Below are 25,535 nucleotides of genomic sequence, written 5' to 3'. Positions count from 1 at the left end.
ATTGTACACTTAAAAATTTGTTAAGCGGGTAGAGCTCATGGTAAGTGCTCGGGATTAGCAACATGTAATTTACTGCAGTGACACGCGAGATCGGCTGGGAGGCCAGAAAATAATGGCAATATTGAAATACCTTTTTTTTTTTTCCCCTTAAGGGAAGGAAGGATGGACTGTAAATCTCTTTGCATAATGACTTTGGGTTTGTTTATCTGCTTGATGATGAGGCTTCATTTTGAACTTGTTCCTCCTGCTCTGAGAAAGTCTTTATTTTTGGTTTTGTTGGCTGGTATCTTGTTATTTATAAGCATGAAACTCCTGCTTTGTAAACATATATACATATTTTATAATGATTTTTATTTTTTCCATTATAGCTGATTTACAGTGTTCTGCACACTTTCTGCGGCACAGCAAGGTGACCCAGTCACACATACATGGATCCATTCTTTTTGCTCATGTTATCCTCCTCCATCACACGTGACCACACATAGTTCCCAGGGCTATACAGCAGCTGCTTTGTAAATATTAACTACCTTTTTTTGAAAGCTCTAGAAACATGAAAATAGTTTTTTCCCTGTAATAAAATTCATGGGCTGCTGTTTTTATTTTATTTTTTATTTTTTTTTTAAATTAAAAAATAATTTGGAGTTCCTGTTGTAGAAACGAATCCGACTAGTATCCAGGAGGGTGCAGGTTCGATCCCTGGCCTCCCTCAGTGGGTCGGGGATCTGGCATTACTGTGAGCTGCGGTGTGTAGGTCCCTCAGATCTCACATTGCTGTGGCTGTGGCTTAGCGGGGCAGCTCCAGCTCGGATTAGACTCCTAGCCTGGGACCTTCCATATGCTGTGGGTGCGGCCCTTAAAAAAACCACCAAAAACCTGGGACTGTAATTAAAAAAAAAAAATTTTATGGCCACACCTGTGACATCTGGAAGTTCTCCAGTTAGGGGTGGAATCAGAGCAACAGCTGAGGCCCCACAACAGCCATGGCAATACCGGATCCAAGCTGCATCTGTGACCTATCCCACAGCAATGAGGGATCCTTAACCCACCAGGGGAGGCCAGAGACAGAACCCACTATGTCCCAGTGAGAACTCCAGATAGAATGCGTCTCCCACCCCTCCAGGCTGCACCTGCACCGGTGCTGTATAGAAGTTTCCAGGCCGGGGATCGAATCTAACTGTGACCTGTACCACAGCTGCAGCAATCCTTTGCAATCCAACAAATCCACTGGATTCTTAACCCACTGAGCTGGGCCAGGGCTCCATAGAGATGAACTGGATCATTAACCCCCTGTGCCACAGTGGGAACTGTTTTTATTTTCATTCATACTGTGGTCTTTCAGTTCTGAACAAGGTAAAAAGCAAGTGCCAGCATGGGAAGAATGAGAGAAAATCGAGGAGTTCCGATTGTGGCTCAGGGGAAACGAATCTGATGGGCATCCATGAGGACACAGGTTCGATCCCTGGCCTCGCTCAGTGGGTGAAGGATGTGGCATTGCCGTGAGCTGTGGTGTAGGTCACAGATGCAGCTCGGATCTGGCGTTTCTGTGGCCGTGGTTCAGCTCTGATTCGACCCCTAGCCTGGGAATCTCCATATGCCGTGAGTGTGGCCTTAAAAAGACCAAAAAAAAAGAAAAAGAAAGAAAGAAGGAAAATTGAATGTCTTAGAGTGGAAAAGTATGGCTGTTAATTTTTATTTTATTATTTTTATTTTTGTCTTTTTGTGTCTTTAGGGCTGCACCTGCAGCATATGGAGGTTCCCAGGCTAGGGGTCCAAGTGGAGCTGCAGCTGCCAGCCTACACCACAGCCACAGCCACGCCAGATCTGAGCCGCATCTGTGACCTACACCACAACTCATGGCAATTCCGGGTCCTTAACCCACTGATCAAGGCCTCATCCTCACGGGTCCTAGTCGGATTCTTTTCCGCTGCGCAACAACAGTAACTCCTTATTTTTATTTTTTAACTCAGTGAATTTTGTTATATTTATAGGTGCACAGAGATCATCACAACCCAATTTTACAGCATTTCCACCCTAAACCCTCAGTGCATCCCCCCACCCCCCAATCTGTCCCCTTTGGAAACCCTAAGTTTTTTAAAGTCTGTGAGTCAGTATCTGTTTTGCAGAAACATTCATTGTATCCTTTTTATAGATTTCACATATGAGCAATAGCATATGATGTTGGTGTCTCACTGTCTGACTGACTTCACTTAGCATGATAATTTCTAAGTCCATCCATGTTGCAAAAAATGCTGGTATTTGGTTCTTTTTAATGGCTGAGTCATATTCCATTGTGTATATGTACCACATCTTCTTGTTCCACTCCTCTGTCAATGGACATTTAGGTTGTTTCCATATCTTGGCTATTGCAAAGAGTGCTGCAGTGAACATTGGAGTCCATGTGTCTTTGTGAGTCATGGTTTTCTCTGTATAGATGCCCAGGAGTGGGATGGCTGGATTAAATGGTAACTCTATTTGTAGTTTTCTGAGGACTCTGCATACGTTTTCCACAGTGGTTGCACCAATTTACAGTCCCACCAACAGTGTACTAGGGTTCCTTTTTCTCCACACCCTCTCCAGCACTTCTTGTTTGTAGACTTTTGGATGATGGCCATTCTGGCCGGTGTAAGGTGGTACCTCATGGTGGTTTTGATTTGCATTTCTGTAATCATGAGTGATGTTGAACATCTTTTTCTGTGTGTTTTGGCCATTGGTATGTCTTCTTTGAGAACTGTCTGTTTAAATTTTGTCCTCATTTTTTGATGGGGTTGTTTGTTTTTTTGGTATGGAGCTGCAGGAGTTGTTTATATATTTTGGAGATGAATCCCTTGTCAGTCACTTCATTTGTAAATATTTTCCCCCATTCTGTGTGTTGTCTTTTCGTTTTATTTAGGGTTTTCTTTGCTCTGCAGAAACTTTTAAGTTTAATTAGGTCCCGTTTGTTTATTTTTGTTTTTATTGTCATTACTCGAGGGAGGTGGATCTGAGAAGATATTTATTTATTTATTTGTCTTTTTAGGGCCACACCTGCGGCATATGGAGGTTCCCAGGTTAGGGGTCGAATCAGACCTACAGCTGCCGGCCTACACCACAGCCACAGCAACCCAGGATCCTTAACACAATGAGCGAGGCTGAGGATCAAACCAGCAACCTCACGGTTTCCAGTCAGATTCGTTTCTGCTGTGCCACAATGGGAACTCCCGGATCTGAGAAGATATTTCTGTGGCTTATGTCAGAGAGTATTGGACCTATGTTTTCCTCTAAGAGTTTTATAGTATGCGGTCTTATATCTAGCTCTTTAATCCATTTTGAGTTTATTCTTGTGTGTGGTGTTAGGGAGTGTTCTCATTTCATTCTTTTCCATGTAGCTGTCCAGTTTTCCCAGCACCACTTAATGAAGGGACCGTCTTTTCTCCATTGTATAGTCTTGCCTCCTTTGTCCTAGAATAGTTAACTATAGGTGCATGGGTGTAATTCTGGGTGTTCCATCCTGTTCCACTGGTCTATGTTTCTGTTTTTGTGCCAGTACCATACTGTTTTGATGACTGTGGCTTTGTAGTATAGTCTGAAGTCAGGGACAGCTGCTTATTTTTAATCAACTTCAATTAAAAATTAGCCAGTGGTACCTACTGTCTTGCACAGGGGCCTTCTCTTGTGTGGAGATGACATTGTTTATTTGGCCAGGTCCCCATTGGTGACATGTGGTTGTTTCCAGTATTTAGCCTTTGGGACATGGATGTAGAAGCAGAATAAGGCCCCCAAGGATGTGCCCAGGACCCGTGAATATGTTTCCTTTGCAGATGTCACTGCATTAAGGACCTTGAGATGGGGAGATTGTCCTGGATTTTCCAGGCAGCCCAGTGTCATCACTACAGTCCTTATAAGAGGCAGGGGAGTTCCTTGGTGGCTCAGGGGGTTAAGGATCTGGCCTTATCACTGCTGTGGCTCTGGTTACAGCTGTGGCATGGGTTCTATCCATGGCCCTGAGAGCTTCTGTACGCCATGGGCACAGCCAAAAAAAAAGGCGGTGGGGGGAGGCCGAAGGATCAGAGTGAGAGCCTCAAGGATGTTGTGTTGGTGACTTTGAAGATGAGGAAGCAGCCAGGAGGCCCCTAGAATCTGGAAAAGGCACAGGAACCGTTCTCCCTTGGAGCTCCCAGAGGAACACAGTTCTGCCACACCCTGATTTTTTTTTTTTTTTTCATCTTCTTGCCTTTTCTAGGGCCGCTCCTGCAGCATGTGGAGGTTCCCAGGCTAGGAGTCTAATTGGAGCTGTAGCCACCAGCCTATGCCAGAGCCACAGCAGCACCGGATCCGAGACGCGTCTGCAACCTACACCACAGCTCATGGCAACGCCAGATTCTTAACCCACTGAGCAAGGCCAGGGATCAAACCCGCAACCTCATGGTTCCTAGTCGGATTCATTAACCACTGCGCCACGACGGGAGCTCCGTACTGTGTCGTGTTCTTTACCTGCTGAGCCACAGTGGGAACTCCCCGACACTCTGATTTTATCCCAGCGAGACGCATTTTGGACCCTGACCCGCAGACTGCAGGAGAAAACCTTTGTGGTTTTAACCCGCCAGCTTGTGGTGACGTGGAACAGGGGCCCTTTATCAAGTGACAATGGTAACGTTCTGGAGGCTCCCTGACGCCAGGCCAGGGCGGGTCCTTTCCCCGTAACAGGACAGCGTCCCAGGCAGTTATGTGCTGTCATTGGCATCTCTCCGTTGGGGGAACACAGGCTGGCTGCCGTCAGGTCGCTGCCTGAGAGGCGCGCAGTCGGGGCGCCTGCGGTGACAGAGGCCAGGCCAATGGAACCGACCTGCTGTTTCTCAACCTTCAGGGACTTTGTTGCTGGAGGGGCTTGTCCCAGCAAGGCCACCATTCCCGGGAAGACTGTCATTGTGACAGGTGCCAACACGGGCATCGGGAAGCAGACGGCCCTGGAGCTGGCCAAGAGAGGTGAGGTCCGGACGGATGCCTGCTTCTGCCCCTGAGGCTCGGGGCGCGAGGTCTGCTGTGGATGGTTGGGTTTCCTGGAGGATTTTTTTCTTTTCCTTTCCTTTTTTGGCCTCCCTGCAGCTTAGGGTGTTCTGGGGCCAGGGATCCAATCCCAGCCGTAGTTGGCAACGCACACCGTGGCTGCAGCAAGGCCAGATCCTCACCCATGGTGCCCGGCTGGGGATCAAACCCTCGTCCCAGAGCTCCAGAGACTCCGCGATCTGGTTGCACCACAGCAGCGTCTCCTCTGGGGGATTTTAAGGCATCCAATTCTTCGGGTTGCAAGTAGCAGGAACAGACTCAGGCCAGCTTAAACCCCACAGCCTCGTGACCCTGGAAGAGGGGAAGGCGGGTTCAGGGTCTCCAAGGAGGCTGAGGACGTTTGGCAATTCTTTTTTTGTCTTCTTAGGGCCGCAGCCGCGGCACATGGAAGTTCCCAGACTAGGGGTCGAATCGGAGCTGAAAGCCGCTGGCCTACACCACAGCCACAGAAACACCAACTCCAGATCCAAGCCGTGTCTGTGACCTACACCACAGCTCACAGCAACACCAGATCTTTAACCCACAGAGTGAGGCCAAGGACTGAACCTACATCCTCATGGATGCTAGTCGGTTCCTTTCTGCTGAGCCACGACGGGAGCTCCCTTATTCCCCACCCCCTCACAATTTTTGCTTTTGCTTTTTCTCTTTGCATTGGCCTCCCTCTTGCCTGCTGCAGTGGGACTCAGTCCTAATGGCTGGATCGGGGCCTGGGTCAGAGGTTGCGGGTCAAGACCGGCTCCAGGCCCTGGCAGGCTTCCTGGCCTGGCGTTTTGCAGAACACCCTTTGATTTGGGTTTGGGTGATGTTTTTCTCTTGGTCATACTGGGGTTCTGGAGGAGGAATGTCCTTGGCACACGCAGGTGCTCCTTTTAGGAAAAGAGGAGGGGGGGGGATGGGCCGGCGCCCCCGCCGCTGTCCTGAGGGCTGGGCTGCCTCTGGGGGGACAGACAAATCTGGGACAGGGTGGGTTCTGCTGCAGCCTGTGTAGGGGCAGCCAGGCGGGTGGGAGGCAGCTGGGTCCGCTGGGGGAGATGAGCTGCATAGATCTGCACGGGCAGCCCAGCCCCCTCCATCTGTGTTTCTTCTCACTTTTCTAATTTTTTTTTTTTTGTCTTTTGAGGGCTGCACTCGTGGCATATGGAGGTTTCCAGGCTAGGGGTCAAGTCGGAGCTGGAGCTGCTGGCCTACACCACAGCCCACAGCAATGCCAGATCCGAGCTGCATCTGCGACCTACACCAAAGCTCATGGCAACGCCAGATCCTCAGCCCACTGAGCGAGGCTGGGGATCAAACCTGCAACCTCATGGTTCCTAGTCAGATTTTTTTTTTTTTTTTTTTGTCTTTTTGCTATTTCTTTGGGCCGCTCCCGAGGCATATGGAGGTTCCCTGGCTAGGGGTCGAATCGGAGCTGTAGCCACTGGCCTACGCCAGAGCCACAGCAACACAGGATCCGAGCCGAGTCTGCAACCCACACCACAGCTCACGGCAACGCCAGATCCTTAACCCACTGAGCAAGGGCAGGGACCAAACCCTCAGCCTCATGGTTCTTAGTTGGATTCGTTAACCACTGCGCCACGACGGGAACTCCTCCTAGTCAGATTTGTTTTTGCTGCGCCACGACGGGAACTGCAGATTTTTTTTTTTTTTTTTTTTTTTAGGGCTGCACCTGCAGCATATGGAGGTTCCCAGGCCAGCAGTCAAATCAGAGTTACAGCTGCCTGGCCTATACCACAGCCACAGCAATGCCAGATCCAAGCCGAGTCTGCGACCTACACCACAGCTCATGGCAATGCCAGATCCTTAACCCACGGAGCGAGGCTGGGGATTGAACCTGCGTCCTCTTGGCTGCTCGTCAGATTCGTTTCTGCTGAGCCGCAGCAGGAACTTCCTGGGTACACATTTTTGCGTGGACTCGTGCTTTCATTTGTCTTGGGTACCTGTACTTGGGAGTGGATCTTTCTTTTTTAAGTTTTTTTTTCTGGTGTGGCTGTTGCAGGAGGCAACATCATTCTGGCCTGCCGAGACCTGGAGAAGTGTGAGGCGGCGGCCAAGGACATTCGCGGGGAAACCCTGAATCACCGCGTCAGCGCCCGGCACCTGGACTTGGCCTCCCTGACGTCCGTCCGAGAGTTTGCAGCCAAGATCAACGAAGGTAGGAGGGAGGATGCACCTGTGGGGCCGGCACCTGGGCTGCCAGGCTCGGGGCACTGATTACAACAGGCGGGTCCTGGAGCTGGGTGCCGTTGGCAGCTGTTTTCTTTTTCTTTTTACGTCTGCACCCGCGGCGTGGAGGTTCCCAGGCGAGGGGTCGAATTGGAGCTGCAGCTGCCGGCCTACACCACAGCCCCAGCCACGCAGGATCCGAGCCATGTCTGTGACCTACACCACAGCTCCTGGCAACGCCCGATCCCTGACCCACTGAGTGAGGCCAGGGATCGAACCTGTGTCCTCGTGGATGCTAGTCAGGTTCTTAGCCCACTGAGCCACAATGGGAACTCCATGCTGCCTGTTTTCATACAGCCAATGGGTGAAGATTTTACATTCTTTGCTGACATTTTCACATTGACTTACTGTACATGTTTCAATGGCAAGGGGGAAAAAATGCTATTTCATGACACCGTTAAATGGAATTCAGCTTTTCCTTTCCATAAGTAAAGTCTTATTGGACTTTATTGGGCAAATGCACAGCCCATTGGCTTATGTATTTCCGGCAGCTTTAGGCCCACGAGGGCGGAGCTGAGCAGAGTCAGACCGTGTCGCCTGCAAAGCCAACAGTATTCACTCGCTGGTCCTTTACAGAAAAGGGTGACTGATTCCCGCTCAAGGAAACCTAAGTCCTTCTGAGGGAGCTTGGATCCCGCAGGAGGCGGAGGCGGAGGTGGCTCTGATGAGGTGACAAGGGGTGGAAACGCTGACTCACCCAGCATTTCCTGAGCCCGTCTGCCTCTTGGGTGACACTGGGGACACACGTGCGTTGGACTCGGGCTCTGCTGAGTCCGGGCCGGTGACCTGAGGTGACCGACGGAGGCCCTAGAGGCCCAGGGTGCAGCACCTGCAACGCCCGCGTTCCTTGCCGGGTGTTTCTTTTTGCAAATCCAGGGCTCAGGCTGGCATTTTTCTGCACTTCTGTCACATCCACGCATGACTCGCTCTTTTCGCTTCCTGCCCTGTGGGCTCGGAACCGCTTGTGTATTTTTTAATTTTTTTTCCGAATCGGAATGAATGCTTCCAGAAAGTGCGAAGGGGGTTATAGCACGCCTGCCACTGACTCCCTGGGTGCCAACCCCACATGTGTGCAGTGCTTCGCCTCCTGGCCCTCTGGGCTGTTTATGCAGCCACGGCGTATGGGGGTTCCTGGGCCAGGGGTCGAATCAGAGCTGTAGCTGCCGGCCTCCAACACAGCCACAGCCACGCTGGATCCTTAACCCACTGAGTGGGGCCGGGGATCGAACCTACATCCTCGCCAATGAGACCAGTCAAGTCCTTAGCCCACTGAGCCACACAGCGGGAACACCCCCTTGGTGTTTTGTACCCAGTGGAGCCTGTGACACATCCAGTGCTGCCCTCTGCTTTTTCTCCTGGGTTCTCCCTCTTGGAGGTCTTCCCTTTTCTTTCTTTCTTTCTTTTTTTTTTTTTTTTCAGGGCCGCACCCGCACCATGTGGAGGCTCCCAGGCCAGGGGTCGAATCGGAGCTGTAGCCACCGACCTACACCACAGCCACGGCAACGCGGGATCCTTAACCCACTGAGCGAGGCCAGGGATCGAACCTGTGTCCTCATGGATACTAGCTGGATTCGTTTCTGCTGGTTGCTGATGGGAACGCTTCCCTTCCTTGTTGTGGCTGCGTTGTATTGCGTTGCATTGCGGTGTGTGACTCTGACGGTTGGCTGTGCATGGCCATTTGACTTGCTTCCAGGCTTTCATTGCTAGTGGGTGCCCCCGGACACACAGCCCCTCGCACACAGGTGCCCCTACGTGTGGGGTCTCAGCAGCTGTTCTGTCTCGGGGGTCAGCCTGCATCGTCCGAGACAGGGGCCCCACCGCCCTCGCCACGGTTTTCTCGGTCGAGGCCCCTGTCTGCTTCCTTCCCAGCTTGTCTCACTGGAGAACTCCCTCCACGCAGGGCGCTGTGGGCTCGGCTCCCAGCCGCCCTGGACTCTTGGGGTTTGTCTGTGCCCAGTAGGAGGTGCTTAGAAAATACTTGGCTTTGGAGTTCCCGTCGTGGCGCAGTGGTTAACGAATCCGACTAGGAACCATGAGGTTACGGGTTCAGTCCCTGCCCTTGCTCAGTGGGTTAACGATCGGGCGTTGCCGTGAGCTGTGGTGTAGGTCACAGATGCGGCTCGGATCCCACGTTGCTGTGGCTCTGGCATAGGCCGGTGGCTACAGCTCCGATTCAACCCCTAGCCTGGGAACCTCCATATGCCGCGGGAGTGGCCCAAGAAATAGCAACAACAACAACAAAAAGACAAAAGACAAAAAAAAAAAAAAAAGAAAATACTTGGCTTTTTAAAAATTTTTATTGAAGTTGGAGTTCCTGTCATGGCTGGTATCCATGAGGATGTGGGTTCAATCCCTGGCCTCGATCAGTGGGTTAAGGATCTGGCGTTGCCATGAGCTGTGGTGTAGGTCACAGATGCGGCTCGGATCCGGTGTCGCTGCGGCTGTGGTGTAGGCTAACGGCTACAGCTCTGATTCGACCCCTAGCCTGGGAACCTCCATATGCCGTGGATGCGGCCCTAAAAAGCCAAAAAAAACGCTTTTTTTTTTTTAAATTGAAGTAGAGTTGATTTAACAATGTTGTTTTGGTTTTAGGTGTACAGTAGCGATTCAGTTATACATTATCTGTCTGTTAACCTATTTTTCAGATTCTTTTCCATTATAGGTTATTACAAGATATGCAGTAGAGTTTCCTGTGCTGTATATACAGTAGGTCCTTGTTTTTTGTTTTTTTTTTTTTTTGTCTTTTTGCCATTTCTAGGGCCGCTCCTGCGGCATATGGAGGTTCCCAGGCTAGGGGTCTAATTGGAGCTGGAGCCACTGGCCTACGCCAGAGCCACAGCCACGGGGGATCCGAGCCGTGTCTTCGACCTACATCGCAGCTCACGGCAACGCTGGATCCTTAACCCACTGAGTGAGGCCGGGGATCGAACCTGCAACCTCATGGTTCCTAGTCGGGTTCGTTAACTACTGCACCACAACGGGAACTCCATATACAGTAGGTCCTTGTTGATTCTGTTTTCTATAGGGTAGTTTGTATCTGCTAATCCCAGACTCCTGATTCATCTCCCCCTTTGGTAACCGTAAGTTTGTTCTCTACATCTCCGAGTCTCTCTTTGTTTTGGCAATAAATTGTGCGATTTATTAAGGTTCCGCATATAAACGATTCCATGGTTATTTGTCTTTTTCTAATTTCATTTAGTACAATCATTTCTAGGCCCATCCATGTTGCTACAGATGGCATTTTCTGGGTGTTTTTTTTTTTTTTTTTCCCTTTCTTTTTTGGCCACCCCACGGCATAGGAAATTCACAGGCCAGGGGTCAGATCTGAGCTGCAGGTATGATCGATGCCACCGCTGTGGGAGTGCTGCATCTTTTAATCCACTGTGCTGGCCCAGGGGGTCGAACCTGTGTCCTGGTGCTGCAAAGACACCATCCATCCCATGGCGCCACAGCGGGAACTCCAGTCTCCCTTTTTTATGGCTGTGTCTGTTGTATGTATGTAGCGCATCTTCGTCCATTCCTGTCACTGGATGGACACTGAGGTTGCAGAAGATACTGTTGAATGAATACTCATTAAGCCTTCCGCCCGGCCGGTTCTATCATTACCCCTTTTACAGAGGGGAACCTGAGTCACACGCTGTCCCCACGCCTGTCTTCCAGAGGAGGAGCACCTGCACGTCCTGATCAACAACGCTGCCGTGATGCGGTGCCCCCACTGGACCACGGAGGATGGCTTTGAGATGCAGCTTGGCGTTAACTACCTGGGTGAGTGGCATCGGCCTGGGGTGTGAGCAGGGGAAGGGGGGTGCATGAGTCAGACACAGGCTCCAGGAGGAGGGGCCCTTCCCCCCATCTCCAGGGTGGCCAGGCGGCCGTGGGTGGGGTCACCCAGTGGCTCAGGGAGTCACCTGTTCATCGTTGGACCTTCCGTCCTTCAGACCCTCCCTCAGCCTCTCGGCCTTGGGTCCCTTCGTTTGTCTGTCCTTCACCCAGCGTGTCAGGATATCCGCTGTCGCCCTGAATACAGCTGGAGTCCATTAGTAAGGGCGAGGCACATGGATCTCGGGTGGCCCCCAGTCTTAGAGGACTCGGGTTCATCCTAATGACCTCATTTAACCTGATCACCTCTCTAGAGCCCCTGTCCCCAAACACAGTCACACTCTGAGGTTGTAGGACCTCAACCTATTTTTAGTGGGGTTGCGGGGGGCACAATTCAACCCATAACGCAGGTGTTACCACCCTTCACCCCTATTGGCTGGGGCTCTGTCACATGACCTGGTGGAGCCACATGGGGCTCTGGGAAATGTAGTCCTTCCCTGGACCGTCTCTTGCAGCAGCAAACATTCTATCACCGGGGAAGAAATGGAGAAAGGCTCTCTGGAGACAGAAGCCCTTCTCTTCTCCAGCTGACCTCATAGAGGGTTGTCGCAGGGCTTGACATCTGGGGCGGGGGCGTTCTCTGTCGTGGGCACCATCTCGTGCACTGTGGGATTTTAGCAGCATCCCTGCCTCCACCCACTAGGTGGCAGCAGTACCCCGTCCGCCCTCATCGTGCCGCCCGCAGGATGATCAACGCCGTCTCCATACTGCCCAGTGGCCCCTGGGGGGCAAAGCTGGACCCTGTTGAGGAAGCTGGGTGGGTTATTGGGAGGATGACACACGGGGATGTTCGCAGTGTGGTCCTGGGCACATGGCCAGAATTCAGTACAATTTCTTTTTCCTTCCCGCAGGTCACTTTCTTTTGACCAACTTGCTGCTGGACAAGCTGAAAGCCTCTGCCCCCTCTCGAATCATCAACCTCTCGTCCTTGGCCCACGTTGCTGGGCACATCGACTTTGACGACCTGAACTGGGAAAAGAGGAAGTACGACACAAAGGCAGCCTACTGCCAGAGTAAGCTGGCGCTGGTCCTCTTCTCCATGGAACTGAGCCGGCGGCTGCAAGGTGTGTGCGCTGAGCCTCGCTCGTCTCCCCTTCCCCTTATTTATTTATTTATTATTTTTTTTTTGCAAGCAAACACCTCCCAGGACACCTGGGAGGGCGGAGAAGAGCCCCCTCTCTCTACTGTCCTGTAGGGGTTTTTATCCTTTCAAGATGGGGGGGCACCAAGGTGGGGTCCAGAAGGATGTGGTTTTCTCCCCTCGGCCTCACCTCGTTACCTGTATCAGTCCTTGGCCAATAGGGGTCTGAGGGCCGGAAATGCCCCGTAAATCTCATGGCTTCGTTGCCCTTCTCTTTGCATAGACTCGAGTCCCCATTCCTCTCGTTCCTTCTCTATCGGCTGAGGAGCGGGTAGAGGTGAATGTCCATCTGGGCGTAGGGACACTCCCCAGAGTTAACAGGGCCTGCGGGGACGTTTCTCCCTGGAGCCCTGAAGCTGCACGCGTTCATCAACGGCCACAGCAAAGGCGGCATCGAAGCCCGTGCTCCTGCAGACGACCTGAGTTAGGATTCTGCCTCAATCCCTCCTCTGGAGCTGGAGACTCTCACTGCGGGGTGGAAAAGGGGTGACAACCGCTCTGACTGCCTCCTGCTGCAAAGGGGCGTTGTCCGGGGAAAGCAGTTAGGTCTCCGCTCACGGGACAGTCGGGTGGGCTTCGATACGTTCCATTGGGCACCCCTTCCTCACCATTTGAAGCTTGACGGCTTTCTGTTGGGATGTAATGAAGCGAGAAGTAGTTAACTGTACAGGGTCCAAATAAAAGGATCAAGGTCACGGTGACAGCTCTGTTGAGCAAACCAGTTCCAGAGGGCGGCTCCAAAGGCTGGAGCTGGATCGGACATCCTATGAGCCTGCTGCCGGCGATCTTGCAGGGACCCAGACCCATCCTTACGCTGTTCTTCAGTATCAGCACTGAGAAGAAGGGCGTCCACCTATTGAGTAACTTTTTTTTTTTCTTTCTCTTTAGGGCCGCTTCCGCAGCATATGGAGGTTCGCAGGCTAGGGGTCGAATCGGAGCTGTAGCCACCAGCCTACACCACAGCCACAGCCACGGGGGATCCAAGCCGCATCTGTGATCTACACCACAGCTCACGGCAACACCAGATCCTTAATCCACTGAGCGAGGCCAGGGATTGAACCGGCAACCTTACAGTTCCTAGTAGGGTTCGTTTCCACTGTGCTACACTGGGAACTCCATATTGGATAACTTTAACAGGCTTAGAAGGCCTAAAGTTTGCCAGATCTCTGGCTGATGCCTGCCCACATAAGTGAAGGCCATCTCTAAATCCTTGAGGCAGGACAGTCCAAGTTAGTCACGTGGCGAATCTGAGGGGTCCTCAAAAGCAAAAACTGCAAAGCCTTAGCTTACAAGTGCTGGTGTGTTGGATCCGGATTCCCAGACGAGCCCCCAAGAGATGACACCAGAAAGATGCTACCGGAATCTGGGTTCTTGTTCACGGAGCCTGCAAATGAACTTGTGAGCAATGGTGTAGTGGGTCAGATCCCAGACGAGCCCCCAAAAGATGATGCCGGAAAGATGTTACTGGAATCCGGGTTCTTGTTCTTGGACTTCGCGAACACACAGGCAGCAAGCAAGCAAAGTCTTTTATTACAGGAAAGCGAACAGCTCCCGGGACAGCTGGGAGGGGAAAGCAGAGTCCCTCCCCTTCCCTCTAGCTCTGAGCCTGAGACAGTCAGGGCAGAGCAGGCAGATGTGGGGCACACTTACCACCATGCTCCCTGCTGGGGCCCGAGGCAGGCATCACTAATCAATCACCACACTTGGCTCTGCTCATCCTGCACAGGTATCTGAGCCTCTGCTGCTCTAGACCAGTGGACCGTGTGCCATATCTGCAGATGTTTTGGGCCGTCTGTTGGGGGAGCAGAGGCAGATTGGGTGTTGCTCCGGGCATCCAGCAGGCAGAGGCCAGGGATGCTGGTGAACATCTTACAATGCACGGGATATAGTGCCGAGGTCGAGGCATCTGTCCTTTGTTCTTGCTTCTCAGCGAGGGTCTGCGGGCCAGCAGCAGTCTGGGTGCTTGTCCTAACTGTGGCATCTCAGACCCTGTGCTGACCCACTGCTCCAGACTCGGGGGCATGGAGCCCAGCTGTCTGGGCTTCTCAAGCCCTCCAGCTGATCGTCACACACCCAGGTTCAGAGGCTCTGCCCTGGGCACTGGGGAAGCAGCTGCCCTGCAAGATGAAACCACAGATGTGGCACTTTCCGCCCAGGAAGGTGACGTGGATCCAGGGGCGCCCCAGAGCCCAGCGTGGGCAGCATCAGCCTTCCTGGAAAGGGGTGGACCTCCCTTCCTCTCCCACTCTTCCCGTCTCTCCCCAGGCACGGGCGTCACGGTCAATGCCCTGCACCCTGGCGTGGCCAGGACCGAGCTGGGCAGACACACGGGCATGCACAATTCTGCCTTCTCCAGCTTCACGCTCGGTAAGTCCCCTCCTGGCCTGGGCTCCCTTTGCTGCACCCCGGCCCTCTCCGCTGGGGGGCCCTCCCTCTGTAGAATCATCCCTTTTCCAGAGACACAGAACCAGAGGGTATCGCCATTTAGAGATTTCTCAGGGGACTGGCTCACGCCTCTCTGGAGGCCGAGAGGCCTTGCGGTCCGATCTGCGAGCCAGAGCTTCGGGGAAGGTGGTGGTGTCCTTCCGGCCCAACCCCAAAGGCCAGAGGGAGGCCCAGGCGGAGCCCCGCTGTCTAAGGGCAGGAGGGCCGGCCCCGCGCAGGGAGAAAGGGAACTCGCCCCCTCCTCCTTTCCGTCCTCCCAGCCCCCCGGGGGAGGGGGGGTAGGTTGCCCTTGGCCTGTCGATTCAAATGCGGCTCGCCTCTGCTCACACACCCTCGCAGACACCCCAGAAATAGTGTTGGACCTGCTGTCTCACCACCCTTAGCAGTCACGGTCCCACGTGAAGTGAACCCCGTGTCAGACTCTCTCGGGCTTTGCTCTGCCCCCCCCACACCTCCCATATCTCCCCCCGGTACCGAGTCACTTCTGTGTGTCTCTGCGGCCTGCTCGCCTCAGAACAGCCCTGGCAGACAGACCCGCTGAGGTCGTGGAGCTGACTTCTGGAGTCTCGCTGGGCTCGGGGCGACTCCAGTTTCATTCCCGACGAGCTGGGCCACCCAGCGCAGGGACCCCTCTCCGAGCCTCCCTTTCCTTATCTGCAGAGTGAGGGCCACAGGGGGGACGAGGAGAGGAGACCGCCTTTAAAAGGGCCAGCACCGTGCCTGGCCCAAATTTAGCCTGAATAAATCGAGCTATATCACTAGGGTTTATAAGCCTGGGAAACATTTAACAGGTGGGGACTGGGGAGCCAGGATCGCAAGCTGAGGCTGGCACGGGGACATTCACTACACAGAAGTTAGAGATGGGGTGAGGTGAGGACCTGGGGCCGACCTCGAGGAGGGGGAGCTTCCAGTTGTCTGGGAAAAGCCAGGGGGGCTTCCTGGGGGAGGCAGCTTTCAGGCTAGTCCCTGCATGTGGAAGTATCTGTCTGGGCAGTGTCAGGGAAGGGAACGCCTGCTGTAGGGAGCCCCGTGGGCAGAGGCCTGGAGCTGAGCTCCGTGGGACCCCAGAGAAACTTGCCACCACAGTGGGTGCTGAGCAGCCAGCAGATGGGGAAAGGTCTTCTGTCTCCCCCTCTAACCATGTGGACTGATCTCGCTGTGGGTTGATTGCAGGGCCCATCTTCTGGCTGCTGGTCAAGAGCCCCCAGCTGGCAGCCCAGCCCAGCACGTACCTGGCCGTGGCCGAGGAGCTGGAGAGCGTCTCCGGCAAGTACTTTGATGGATTCAGAGAGAAGGCTCCGGCCCCCGAAGCTGAGGATGAGGAGGTAGCCCAGAGGCTTTGGGCTGAAAGTGCCCGCCTGGTGGGCTTGGAACTGTCCTCTGGAGCCTCCGAAAGGGGACAGCCCCTCCCCAAGTAACCCCTGAAAGCCACCAGGGAGGCAGCGTCACGGTCAAGGGCGGAGCAGCCCCCAAACAAGGTTGACCGCCATGCTTGCCGCACCCGCTAGGTGGCAGTATTGGCCAAGGAATGCTGGCTGCCAGGCCCGCAGCACCCGCTAGGTGGCAGTATCGCTCCCTTCTGGCCACAGGTGGGCACCTGACCCGGGGCTGCCTGGTGAGCTGTGCCATCAGATGCTTCCCTCGGGAATCTAAACCAGGAACCTCGGAGGGTGGTGTCACCTCTGTCTGGCGTGGGCCGCGTTGGGGACTACGGCCAGTGGGCAATTTGTCCGCCAGATGCTTGAGCTCATGCTTCCTGGTGGGGCCTTGACACCTCCGTCTCCGCTCCAAGCCTTGGCGTCTCCAGCCGCGAGCTGTGCGCAGTAAGGAACCCGACTACCTCATCGGACGGCGGTGCCCGAGTTCTTGCCTGGCTCGGGCGAGGGCAGCCGCACACCTTCCCAGTGGGCGCTCACCCGGGACCTGCCGTGAGCCAGACGCTGGCGAGCGATGCCCCGCCGGGAACGGGCTGACTCTGATCCGGCCTTGTTATTCGAGTGACGCTGGGGGCGGCGTGGCGGGGGAACCTCTGCGGAGCCAGGATGGCTGGGGTCACGACCTCTCCAGTTCCTGTGGTGACTTCAACCATAGACTCTCCAACTTGCTCCTTAATAATAAAAATGAAAACATTAGCTGAGTCACTGGTTTTATTTTCCTGCGCTGTGTGTGTGTGAAGTGCCAATGAGCTGCACAGAAAGAACTTGTATTTCCTGCATTTAGGAAGCTGGGTTATTGGTTTAAATGCTGTCAGGACAGCAAACGCTCACAAGTCCAGACTTAGGGATGAAAGGTGCCCCTCCCTTTCACATGGCAACAGTCCCTGAGGTCTGGGCACCTTCCGTGTTAGAAACCGGCTGACACTTGGCTCGGGCACAACTAAGAGAGGAGCACCGCAAAACGCAGTCCTCAAGATCTGTCTGTCTGTCTCGCCCAGGGCAGGCGGTACGTCCCGGGCCAGCGAATGAACCTGTGCCACGGCCGTGACAATGCCAGATCCTTAACCCCCTGTGCCACCAGGGAACTCCCAAGATAAAAAAGACCATTTTAACATTAACAAAGGTAATATTTGAGATAGATGTGGACACTGGCATTGCTGCCCATCATCCTACAATACCCAGAATGACAGCTAGCGATCCTGTGCCCAACGCCAGCAGTGCTGAGGGAGGGGAGTGGTGGAGGAGGAACACTTTAAAAACACAGCGAATTTTCTTTCTGTGACCACATCAGGTGGGAGCTGGTCCTGGCAGGCAGCTCTCACGTGGATCACACCTCCATTGATGCCTCCCCCGGGTCTTTTGCGACAGTGGGCTGGACATAGCAAAGGACTCCCTTTTATTTTTATTTCTTTTTTTTTTTTTGGCATGCGGAAGTTCCTGGGCTGGGGGTTGCACCCACAACACAGCAATGACCTGCTGTAGTGACAACACTGGGTCCTTAACCCACTGCACCACAAGGGAACTCCTTTTTAATTTTTTTTTGGCAAGTGACTAACGTCTAACAAATAGACGGGACTAGGGCAAAGGTGTTGGGATGTCAGTCCCGAGATCAGGTTACCAGGTATCCTGGGCACTCCCGCCCCATCTGTGCTCACTGATGAGCTGGCTGCCCTGCTCTGGGTGGACCCTGGAGGGGCCCCCGTGGCCAGGAACAGCCAGATGGGACCTGAAGCGTTAGTCCAACACGTGGGAGAAACCACGTCGTGCCAACAGCCGTGTAGACGGGCTTGCTGTGTTCTGTTGGTTAGAAGAACGTAGCAATCCAGCAACACAGAAAAGGAGGGGACTCCTGCCAGGGTATGAACCTTGGGAGGTGAAAATTGTGGGGGAGCCCCCTAAGAGCTCTCCTGTCATAGCAATATATATGCTTGTATGACCCTGGTGGGCTGGGGATAAGTGCAAACCCCAGGTTCTCTAGGTGCATGTGCAGGACTCACCCGGGGTGATGGGGTCCCCTCTTCCACAACCACAGTGCCATGACAGATCAGGAAGGCAGCAGCGACAATGCTAGGGTCCACCGTCTCACCTGTAGACATTCACATTTCAGCAACAGCAGTGCCCTTTATAGCAACCCCACCCCCCAACCCTGGCCCAGGATCCAATCTAGGTCACGTGTTGGAATAGCTGCCCTGTCTCCTTAGCTTGATTTATTTCTTTTTTTTTCTGGCTTTCTAGGGCCGCATCTGTGGCATATGGAGGTTCCCAGGCTAGGGGTTGCATCAGAGCTGTGGCCACTGGCCTACGCCACAGCCACAGCAGATCCTTAACCCACGGAGCAAGGCCAGGGATCGAACATGTGTGCTCATGGATGCTTGTCAGATTTGCTTTAGTTTCAAGTGTACAGCAACGTGACTCACATATATAAAACTGTAATATACACAGTTCAGCTTTTTCCATTACAGGTTATTCTAAGATATTGAATACAGTTCCTGGTGTTATATAATAAATCCTTGTTGCTTATCTGTTTTCTTTTTCTTTACATTTATTTTTATTTTTGTCTTTATTCTCAAAGTTTATTGTTGGAGTCAGTTCCGATCTACTGGGGAGTACAACTACGTCTCAATGTGTGCTATAATAACTCCAAGCTATTCTGCAAAATAGTTGCACTAGGGCTCTGTAAGGCATAGACCATAATTAAGTCAATGGAAGAAGGAGCCCAGAAAAACCCTGACAGTAGAGCCATGACTCTAGTCAAGTTCCAGTGCTATGCAACCTGCATAAATTTATTTTTAAATTATAGTTCATTTACAATATTGTTTTAGTTTCAGGTCTACAGTAAGGTGATCTATATACATATATGTAAACCTATAATAGATGATACATAAAAACCTGTAATATGTATATTTCAGATTATTTTCCATTATAGGTTATACTCTATGTATTTAGTATCCAAGATACTGAATGTAGTTCCTGGTGTAATACAAATAAATCCTTATTATTTATTTTCTTTGTCTTTCCTTTTTAAAAATTATGATTATTTTTTACAGTTGCACCCATGGCATATGGAGGTTCCCAGGCGAGGGGTCGAATTAGAGCTGTAGCTGCCAGCCCACGCCAGAGCCACAGCAACTCGGGATCCGAGCCACATCTGCAACCTACACCACAGCTCATGGCAACGCCGGATCGTTAACCCACTGAGCAAGGGCAGGGACCGAACCTGCAACCTCATGGTTCCTAGTCTGATTCTTTAACCACTGCGCCCTGACGGGAACTCCTATGTTGGGTTCTTAACCCTCTGAGTCACAACAGGAACTCCTAAATTTATTTATTTTTTAATTAAACTATAGTTGACAATGTTGTACTATTTGTCTTCTGTACAGGCATTTGTCACTGTTACTCTCACATTCCCAGGCCCTCTTCCTGAATCTGCATCTCCCTGGACCAACTCCAGGGCTAAATGGTTTGTCCAAAGACTGCAGCCCCAGGGATGTTCCCCTGGCTCCTTGTCCCTGCCTCCCGGGCACAACCCTAGTTCCTATCTGTACCAAGTGCCTATGGCTGTGGTGACATGTCACCACAAACTGGGTGGTTTAAGCAATACACATGTATCCTCTTACAGTTCTGTGAGTCCAAGTCCGAAAGGGGTCTCTCCAGGCTGAAATCAAGGCGCGAACAGGGCTCATTCCTCCTGGAGGCTCCGAGGGAGGGTCCATTTGGCTGTTTATTCCAGTTCCTGAGGCGCCTGCACTGCTTGGCTTGGCAGGGGTGGCAACCGCAGGCCAGGTCCTTCTCAGGCTACCACCTCTCCATGTTGCCCTCTGCCACTTCCCTCCCCTCTTTTTTTTTTTTTTTTTTTTTTTTTGTCTTTTTGCTATTTCTTTGGGCTGCTCCCGCAGCATATGGAGGTTCCCAGGCTAGGGGTCGAATCAGAGCTGTAGCCACTGGCCTATGCCAGAGCCACAGCAACTCGGGATCCGAGCCGCATCTGCAACCTACACCACAGCTCATGGCAATGCCGGATCGTTAACCCACTGAGCAGGGGCAGGGACCGAACCCGCAACCTCATGGTTCCTAGTTGGATTCGTTAACCACTGCGCCATGACGGGAACTCCCCTCCCCTCTTTTTTTGGTCTCTTTAGGGCCACACCCACAGCATATGGAGGTTCCCAGGCTAGAAACCAAGAAACCCCAAGGACCACAGGCAAGGGGTCCAATAGGAACTGTAGCCACCGGCCTACACCGCAGCCACAGCGACACAGGATCCAAGCTGCGTCTGTGACCTACACCACAGCTCATGGCAACGCCGGATTGTTGACCTGCTGAGCGAGACCAGGGATCGAGCCTGGGTCCCCATGGGTGCTAGTCGGGTTCATTAACCACAGAGCCACAACGAGAACTCCCTTTTTAAGGACACTTGGCCCGCCAGGTATGCGGGGTCATTTCCCTCTTCCAAGTCAGCTGGTTAGAAGCCTGAATCCCACCACCCACCTTAAATCCCCCCCTTTGCCTTGTGAAGTGATGGGTTCCATGCATTGGGATGTGGGCATCTTTTTGGGGGGGCACTGCTCTGCCCACCACACTGTCTTTTTCCAAATCTGCCTCCTTAGCAGCCCTCACATACTTCCCATCAACTCCTTTCTGCTTAAATGAATCAAAATCAGCTTCGAAATCAGCTTCAACAGTGTTGCTTGCCAGCCAATCAACTGGGGGAAAAAAAAGCTAATCAACTGAAAAGAGCAGATTTTTTAAAATCATTAATTCCCACTTTAAAAAACAACCTGGGGAGTTCCCATCGTGGCGCAGTGGTTAACGAATCCAACTAAGAACCATGAGGTTGCAGGTTCGATCCCTGGCCTTGCTCAGTGGGTTAACGATCCGGCGTTGCCGTGAGCTATGGTGTAGGTCGCAGACGCGGCTCAGATCCCGCGTTGCTGTGGCTCTGGCGTAGGCTGGTGGCTACAGCTCCGATTAGACCCCTAGTCTGGGAACCTCCGTATGCTGCAGGAACAGCCCAAGAAATTGCAAAAAGACAAAAAAACAACCAAAAAAAAACCAACATGGGATGTGTTAGCAAGAAGAGGAGCTGGAATCTAGAGCCTGCTTCTACAGCCCCGTCTTTTTCAGGGTGGGGGGAGCGTTATAGGTCTAAATGCCCAGGAGGACAGCTGACTCTCTGGGGACGTGTCCATTCTGTAGGGGAAAGCGGCGCGGGGTTAGTTCTCGCCACAAGCCCCCACAACCAACCTTCCCTTCCTTTCCGAAACCCAGACACCCCGAGGACCACAGCCGACTCACAGCATCAGCACAATCCCCGCCCACTTCTCCGAGGGCTTTGAGGTGGTTCACGAATCTGGCTCGAACCCTTCCTACAGGTGGAAGAGGGTAAAATGACTCTGAAAGCCAACCATGCAAAACAAAACCCCAAATCCGCAGAAGCCTGGGGGAGGGGGGGTTGGTGGCAAAGTCACTGAGCAGAAGCAGGGGCCCAGCGTGAGCGGCTGATGCTTCAGGGGCTGGGCTCGTGGCAGAGTGAAGCCTTCACCCCTGCCCCCTGCCAACCCCGCCCGGCTGGGTCTCTGCATCAGGCTAGAAGGTGTTCTCACCCCTCAATAAGCAGGCCCAGGAGGTCCTGTCCTGGCTCAGCAGAAACAAATCTGACCAGCATCCATGAGGACGCAGGTTCGATCGATCGACCCCTGGCCTCCCTCAGTGGGTTAAGGATCTGGTGTTGCCATGAGCTGTGGTCTAGGTCTCAGAAGTGGCTCCAATTTGGCGTTGCTGTGGCTGTGGTGTAGGCCAGTGGCTACAGCTCCGATTTGACCCCTAGCCTGGGAACCTCCATATGCCACAGGTGCGGCCCTAAAAAAGACAAAAAAAAAAAAAAAAAAAAAAAAAGAGGCAGGTCCCAATCCTAGCCCCCAGGGTGGTGCCTGTGAGCTAGCGTGGGAAAAATGTGCTTTGCAGATGCAACCAAGGCTCTCCAGACAAGCTTGTCCCAGAACATTCAGGTGGACCTTCTATCCAAGGACAAGTGTCTTTAGAAGGCACAGAGACAGCAGAGGAGGGGACTCTGTGAAGGCAGAGGGCGGAGACAGGAATGGCTGTGCACCCCGCACCCTCAACCTGCAAAAAGCAAGGAACTGCCTCTCCCCCAGAGCCTCTGGAGGGTGTGAGGTCCCCTGGTCCCTGGAATGTGGACTTCTGTTCCCTGAAACTGTGAGAGAATACATTTATGTTCTAAGCCACCAAGGAGAAGGTCATTTGTGACAGCAGCCGGAGCAAACTCATAGGGTCTCTTTGGGGTCACAAGCCAACAGCCAGAGCCAACTAGGGCGCTTGCCCTGTGAGGAGAGAGAAGCACTTCTCTTGGTCAAATTGGGTAATCTCAGGTCATGTGTTCATCTTAGAACCCAGGACAGCCTCCCACACACACCCCCGCCCCAGGGACTGCCCAGAGGTCCCAGAGTTTGCCAGCACCAGCGCAGCTACCCTCGGGGGCTGGATGTGCCCGTGGGGCGCGGGGCCGGCCTGCCCACCGTAGGATATCGGCCAGCACCCTAGGCCGCTACTCACCAGATGCCAGGAGCACCTGCCCTCCCAGAGTGACCACCCGAACTGTCCACAGACATTGCCAGAGGTCCCCGGGGATGGAAAAGTCACCTTCAGTTGAGAACTGCTGACGGGAGCGGATCCAGATCCCTGTCGGGGGCTGCAAGCGTCAGGAGCTGCGCATGGAGGGCCGATCAGGTGGAGCCGGTTACCAGGGCTCCGTGGGCTGTGATGGCTGGTTCTCATCTGGGGTTAACTGGGATGGGGAGCAGCTGAAAGGCCCAGGGCTGGGAGACGGGTCGTCATGGAAACAGCGCAGGCGCCCTGCGCAGGGCAGCTGATTTCCTAGGGAAGAAACGCCGGAAATCCTGGGACCCAACGGAGACGTGGGATAGGGTCATTTGTGTGGACAAACCCGAAAATCTCGAGACCCCCCCATTTCCACCGAAAGCCCCGTGCTGGAGACCAGCACTCCTTGATGGAAGGTCAGGGTCCTGCCTCAGATAAGCCTCTGGCAGCATCATCCCCAGACCCGCTTCCATCACCCCCGGTTCCCTGGGGCTGATCCCAGCTAGTCTTGGGTGCACTGCGGGGTCTGGCTAATATGTACTGATGTGAACACGGGGACAGTCTGGGAGGGGATCTTGAGGGACTGGGGTGGAAAGATGAGATCAGCTGGGGAGAAAACCGGCACAGGGGGTTGCTCAACTATGATGAAGATTTTATTTAATATATCGGGCTTTTTGCGGTAGCTGAAGACTGCAGAAACTGCATGAGGAAGTGTCTTCTACAACCTCTAAAGACAGTATAGGGAGTTCCCTTCGTGGCTCAGCAGTTAACGAACCTGACTAGTATCCATGAGGATGTGGGTTTGATCCCTGGCCTTGCTCAGTGGGTTAAGGATCCGGTGTTGCCGTGAGCGGTGGTGTAGGTTGCAGACGAGGCTTGGATCCCACGATGCTGTAGCTGTGGTGTAAGCCGGTGGCTACAGCTCCGACTGGACCCCTAGCCTGGGAACCTCCCTCTGCCGCAGGTGTGGCCATAAAAAGCAAAACAAAAACAAAAGCAAAAAACAGCGCAGATCCACACTGTCCCGGTTTTGGTGACAGCATTGTGCTGAAGGAGCAGAACGGCCTCGTTTGCAGGAAAAACAATCGGTATTTAGGGATTGGGCGTCAGGTCTACAACGTAGTTTCAAATGGTTCAAGAAAAAAAAAGTTCTTTGTATCGAAAATAATTGGAAGTATGGTTAATTTACAATATTAGATGAGTTTCAGGTGGTCAACATAGTGACTCAATATTTTAAGAGATTGTACTCCACCTAATGTTATTATATAAAAATATTGTAACACTGTTATTATAAAACAATTATAAATGACGTTCCTATGCTGCACAATATACCTATCCTTGTAGCTTATTTTGTTAAAAGTTTTATTTTTTTATTTTTAGTTTTTTAGAGCCACACTTGCAGCATATGGAGGTTCCCAGACTAGGGGTCCAATTGGAGCTGTCACTGCCGGCCTACACCACAGCCACAGCAACGCCAGATCCAAGCTGCGTCTGCGACCTACACCAGAGCTCACGGCAATGGCAGATCCCTAACCCACTGAGTGAAGCCAGGGATCGAACCTGCAACCTCATGGTTCCTAGTCGGATTCGTTAACCACTGTGCCACGATGTGAACTCCAAGAGCTTTATTGAAGTACAGTTGATTTTCAAGGTGTGATCATTTTTTTTGTACAACAAAATGATTCCGTTATTCATGTACACACATCTCTTCTCTTTCAGATTCTTTTCCCACATAAATTATCACGGAATCCTTGTAGCTTATTTTATAAAAGAGTAGTTCGTACCTCTTAATCCCTTCCCCCTATATTTCCCCCCACCCCCCGTAACCACTAGTTTATTCTCTGCGACTCTCTTTCTGTTTCGAGATCTTCATTTGTTTGTTTTATTTTTCCTTTTTGGAATTCTTCTTCTAAGTTTGTTTCAACGTAAATGAATGAAATGGAATCCCTCAACCCATGCACGGAGCCTGCATGGCAAAGCAATTCCACATAAAAAGAAAAAGGCAAAACCCCAGCAGTTTCCAGTGGGCACACTCCCCTCCTCTCTTATTTTCACAGTTTTTATATTTAAACCATGCGAACGATCTACTAAAATAAAATGAAGTTCAGTAAGAAAAGCCAAGGGATGCATACACATGGTAGCACACTGTAGCAGAGCCTGCATCTTCAGCCATGGACCAGGAAGATCCGCTGTGTCACGACACAAAGATCCCCACATTCCTGTCTTCATTGGCCACCCTTGGCAGGTATTAATCTTTAAAAAAATTTTTAAAAAGTGTAATTGATGTGCAATGCTCTGCCAATTTCTACTGTATGGCAAAGTGACCGAGTCATTCATATATATGTGTATACAAATATATACATTCTTTTTCTCATATATCTTCCATCGTGGTCTATCCCAAGAGACTGGATAGAGTTCCCCGGGCTGTACAGCAGGACCTCATCACTTCCATCCGAAATATAATAGTTTGCATCCACCAGCCCCAAACGCCCAGCCTAGAAGGCATTCATCTCGTCCCGCTGCTCGGTGGTCTGAGCTGGAACCCCCACACCTCAGCACTTGGGACCTAGGCTCTGTGACAGTCACTAGGAGATGAGGTCATGTGTCCAGCGGACTCTGCAGGCCACAGGGTCGAGTCCTGCCCTGTCACTCTCAGCTCTAGGGTATGACAGTATTCCGACCAGAAGGAGGTCTCATAGTGACAGACGTAGGTCCTTCCATGGTGGGCGGATACCCCTCAATGGAAATTG

General features: G+C 52.4%; 1 protein-coding gene and 1 long non-coding RNA gene across 7 annotated transcripts in view; one reads left to right on the top strand and one right to left on the bottom strand.

Moving 5' to 3' along the window:
* Positions 1-16,863, top strand: part of RDH13 (retinol dehydrogenase 13) — a 40,328-nt gene extending 23,465 nt beyond the window's left edge. For 2 of the 5 annotated variants that reach the window (XM_084962129.1, XM_021094989.2), the window contains exons 2-7: positions 4,844-4,962; positions 7,040-7,195; positions 10,927-11,031; positions 11,997-12,209; positions 14,552-14,653; positions 15,905-16,863. In XM_084962129.1, coding sequence (XP_084818255.1) covers positions 10,968-11,031; positions 11,997-12,209; positions 14,552-14,653; positions 15,905-16,149 — 624 coding nt within the window. In that variant the 5' untranslated portion in view covers positions 4,844-4,962; positions 7,040-7,195; positions 10,927-10,967 and the 3' untranslated portion in view covers positions 16,150-16,863. Of the gene's footprint in view, positions 1-4,843; positions 4,963-7,039; positions 7,196-9,916; positions 9,973-10,883; positions 11,032-11,996; positions 12,210-14,551; positions 14,654-15,904 lie in introns of those variants that run through there. The other 3 variants (XM_084962131.1, XM_084962130.1, XM_084962132.1) reach the window with 2 other exon arrangements.
* On the bottom strand, positions 15,206-22,964 carry LOC110261432 (uncharacterized). Of its 2 annotated transcripts, none has more exons than XR_014806745.1 (6): positions 22,828-22,964; positions 21,463-21,533; positions 20,340-21,357; positions 19,785-20,081; positions 18,165-18,253; positions 15,206-16,838 (listed from the first exon to the last, which is right to left on the bottom strand). It is a non-coding gene; the product is annotated as an uncharacterized LOC110261432 (long non-coding RNA). The 2 variants fall into 2 exon arrangements; XR_002345515.2 differs by having other exon boundaries at positions 19,785-20,099; positions 21,167-21,357.
* Positions 22,965-25,535: the final 2,571 nt, after the last annotated feature.

The sequence above is a fragment of the Sus scrofa genome, chromosome 6, assembly GCF_054392235.1.
Source record: "Sus scrofa isolate SSC_HxYL_T2T_F1_AM1 chromosome 6, Sscrofa_HxYL_maternal_Yorkshire_Landrace_v2.0, whole genome shotgun sequence".
Classification (NCBI taxonomy): domain Eukaryota; kingdom Metazoa; phylum Chordata; class Mammalia; order Artiodactyla; family Suidae; genus Sus; species Sus scrofa.
The sequence above is the reverse complement of the archived record's forward strand: the minus strand, read 5'-3'. Positions and strand labels throughout refer to the sequence as shown.